Below are 4,128 nucleotides of genomic sequence, written 5' to 3' on the forward strand. Positions count from 1 at the left end.
AGCAGGCAAAGAGATTTGGAATTGTCAAGTAAGAACATGTAGGCTACACCGAAAGTTCACACAATACATGATCACATAGTATTGGAAATGTGTGATCATAACGATGTACCTGCCAGCAAAGTAACGTAAACTTTATTTTTGTGTTAATGATGCAGTAAAAACAACAGTTTTAAGTTACGAACCTGAAGACCCATTCACATTTGTTTGTTAAGTTTAACAAATTCATTTTATAACAATCAATTATTATGCGTAAAAAGAGTAAACAAAACCATATTGACAGTCAATTAAAAAAAAAGTTCAAATCAACTAAAATCATCGTACATAGTAATAAATTTTGCTGTGAGATATTTTGTCTGAGATATTTTGTCTGAGATCATTTGTCCATGATATCATTTGTCCTGATATATTTTGTCCTGGTATCTTTTGTCCGTGAAATCATTTGTCCTTGAGATCATTTGTCCTGAGATCATTTGTCCTTGGATCATTTGTACGTGAGATATTTTGTCTGAGATATTTTGTCTGAGATCATTTGTCCTGAGATCATTTGTCATGGAACCATATATATATATATATATATATATATATATATATATATATATATATATATATATATATATATATATATATATATATAAAGGAATAATACATACGCGCATTATCAGTAAAATGTGCTATACTTTTGTGTATCAGAACACTCAATGTTTGCATATATTATTGATGCAACTGTAACATTTACATACAGGCGCGCGTACGAAATGTCACAGCCCCTTTTATTTGCAACAAGCATTTTTTAGAGACAGAAACAGGTTGTACAGTCTTGGAAAAGAGTATACTAAAGGGTTCAAGGCCGAGTTCAGGGGTAAAACCAACACAGCCGTCCACGTGTAGACGTCGTTGTCGAGGTCAACCCCAGCCAGTGCAAGTGTCCCCAATATCTGCACCGGCACCCAGGCCAGGAAGTTGGTCACGGCCACAAGAAACAGTTGCCTAGCAACGAGAACGTCCTGGGCTCGTCTTGAATTGTTTACGGTAGTGAAAGTAGAAACAGTTCTTCTAGCGGAGAGAGAACGTAAGATGAAAATCTGGCCGACTATTATAGACAGAAACAGAACAAAATTCAAACCTAAGAAAAGTGCCACAGAGTAATAACGTCCACCACTTACAGCAGCGTCTAAAGGAAATGCCAAACACATGGAGTTTGATGTAAATATTCCCCACTCAGGGCACAGTACTGGCACCAAAGCTAAAGATAACCCAAGAAACCAGCAAAGGATGATGGATGCACGTTTTGTACTCGTGGTGAATCGGTACTTGCCAGTTTGGAACCTGAGTGTCAGAAATCTGTCCAGTGTTATCAGACAGATAAAGAACGTCGTGACCTCGCTGGAGAGGGTTGACAGAAACCCGGCCACTTGGCAGACAACCCCGGATTTCCATTCGTCTTCTCTGACAAAATAAGTGTCCCGATACACTTCATCAGCCACGCCAATCATGATGAGATAAAAGCCATTTATCATGTCTGAGATACAGAGGTTGGACACAAACTGCCCGTACACTGTCTGTAAAACCTTTCTATCCCATATCATTCTATACGCTAGAGCAAACATGTTCCCCACCAAGGCCAGAAGACCTATCGCCCACAGAATAATTCTCATGCTAACACCCCTGATTAGGTCTGTACAGGAAGAAATAGATTTGTCATCAGATTGACACTTCTCAATGGGTATGTTTGGGCCAAGTGCTTGGGGACAACACAGTTTATACTGTGATGTTCTTATAACTCCTGTAATGTTCAGGTTTCTAAAATAATTGGATCCTATCCCTTGCATTTTAGTACCGCTGATATCAAGCGTTTCCAGCGTAAAACCGTCAGGGATAAAGTTTAAATTCGTTAATTTAGTATTTCTTAAATGTAAAGTTTTCAGATTTTTCATTTTTTCAAATATGTTCTTATCAAGACTTGAAATTTCTGTGTAAGACAAAAGTAACATCTCTAGTGATGGGATAGTCAAATTAAAAGTAGTTAGCTCTGTGTTTAATGACAAGTTCAATAATTTAAGTCTTTTCAATTTTGAAAAAAATCCACTTGATGTTATTTTTTGAAGCTTATTAGAACTAAAGTGTGCATGCTTTATATCGTTTGTTTCAGATATTGATAAGAAATTAGAGTTTTCTGATTTGATATTCATTGAGTTACCATGTAAATATGTCAGTTTTGATTTTTTTCCCAATTGTATTGTTATTGAAGACAACTCACGTTCGGACCTTCTATTTACAAAACGAAGGCTTCGAATGGAATAATCAATACGAACTATATATGTCTGTGTGTCTGAAAAATGAAAGTACATAACATCGACAATTGCCACCCCTGCAACACATATCAAAAAGTTAGAACATTCAATATTGCAATTAATTTCATCGTCACCATTAGGACAGTCTATGTAGCCATCACAAACGTGCTGTAGGAAAACATACTGTGACGTATTGAAACACTTCAACATCAGATTGGTTTCATCTTCTCCCTGTGGACAATCCTGTGTCCCGTCATTGACGTAAGTCTCTGGGATACAATAAGACAGTGGACATTTGGCGTAGCCAGATGGACATTTGTATGTCGTACAATTCTGTAGGTGGATCATATTATGGCAACCTATGACGTCACCCTCAAACAAAGATTTAATGTACAAACATTTAGGGGCCATTACACATGTCATAGTTTGGTTAGATCCAATTGTTTTTACAGGAGTAGGACCTTCACTGCATGATAGAATATCAAGCCATAGTACAGAGAGCGTACTGTTGTCTGGTACAGTATTTGTTACGTTAAATTTGTTTTCAAACAACCCGTAAACATCTGATTGAGAATTACACAATTCATGTAACAGCTGTTTTAGATCAAAACAAGACGGATGTTTGATGGTGTCGCATTGTCGTGTATTGCTTCCATCTGTTCTTCTAAAGTTTTTCTGAGTTGAGTTGTAAAACCATATCTTGTCTTTGTCTCCTGTACAACCCTCTTCGTCACTACCATTTGGACAATCTTGTTTGTTGTCACAGACAAAGGAATAAGCTATAGATTTGTCAGATTCATCGCCACAGTCAAATCGTGCGATGTAATAATACATAATGTTATTAAACCCAAGACGGAAATTGTCATCCTCAAAATACGCTGCGACAGAAACGACGTCCTGATTGTACTCTATAAATTCTTTCCCCATCGCTAGATATCTTGGATTACGTTTTAGAAACGTTTCCACCTCACAGATGACAACATATTGATCTGTCAAGTTACAATTCACTTGAAGCCATGTTTTACTGTAGCCACTTGCATCACGTGATAAAATCCACGTGACACAATCTCCACTTTCTTCAAGATTCGTTGACCAAGGCGCAGAGATAACAAGTGGTCGACCTTGACCCCACCTAAAATGTTTCCCATGTCGAGTTAGGTTCAAGGCCAGACACACGCTGTTGTTTTGTTGTCTACACCAAGTCTCTGGGCCTGAGGCATCAAGTGTGTTCTGTAGAAGGTCTTGTACAAGCTGGAACTCTGACTCCGATTCTATGGTTACCGTATTCCCCTGCATATTTTTACATAGATCGCAAGTTTGTGTTAAACTTCCGTTAAAATGTTGAACAAAATAACAGGATTCAAGTGTCATTGTTGTGGGATTTATAAATGATGTCCAACCTGGTCTGCAGTCATTACATATCAGTGTAGGCCGATCGAAAAGTTGTTGATGTGTTTCTAGATTTACCCAAGTTGTGCCTTGATAAAAACCCTTTACAGTGTAAGGAGCTAAAATAAATGTGTGTTTAGATAGCAACAACACGTGTGCTGAAAAACTCAAGCGCATTTCTATTGTATCCTGTGATAATATGAGAACTGATATTGTTTGAGTCTCTCGGATGTGATTGATCAGCCAGTCTTTTTCCTCAGTTGGTACACAAGAAATATTGAACGGGAACTTATAGTCAGGCAATATCCCCTTACATCCTTCAGGGCACTTCTCTTCATCTCCTTGATAATACTTCATGCAAGTAACTTGGACCCTCTTAAAGTCAGTATCTGTATTTGATATAAAACTATTCAGAAATGTTTCCAAAAAACTGTATTCCTGTCCTCTC

At 37.5% G+C, this 4,128-nt stretch overlaps 1 protein-coding gene across 1 annotated transcript; it reads right to left on the reverse strand.

Moving 5' to 3' along the window:
* Window positions 1-770: 770 nt before the first annotated feature.
* On the reverse strand, window positions 771-3,587 carry LOC131943021 (G-protein coupled receptor GRL101-like). The gene has a single exon (XM_059303027.1). It carries the CDS (start codon window positions 3,585-3,587, stop codon window positions 771-773), a length of 2,817 nt encoding a protein of 938 aa, XP_059159010.1.
* Between the last annotated feature and the right edge of the window lie 541 nt (window positions 3,588-4,128).

This window comes from Physella acuta, unplaced genomic scaffold (assembly GCF_028476545.2).
Source record: "Physella acuta isolate Inbredline_101_S28 unplaced genomic scaffold, ASM2847654v3 ptg000438l, whole genome shotgun sequence".
In the NCBI taxonomy this organism is placed as follows: Eukaryota; Metazoa; Mollusca; class Gastropoda; family Physidae; genus Physella; species Physella acuta.

Coding starts and splice junctions, on each gene's coding strand:
- LOC131943021 (XM_059303027.1), bottom strand. CDS start 3,587: ATGCAGGGGAATACGGTAACCATAGAATCGGAGTCAGAGTTCCAGCTT.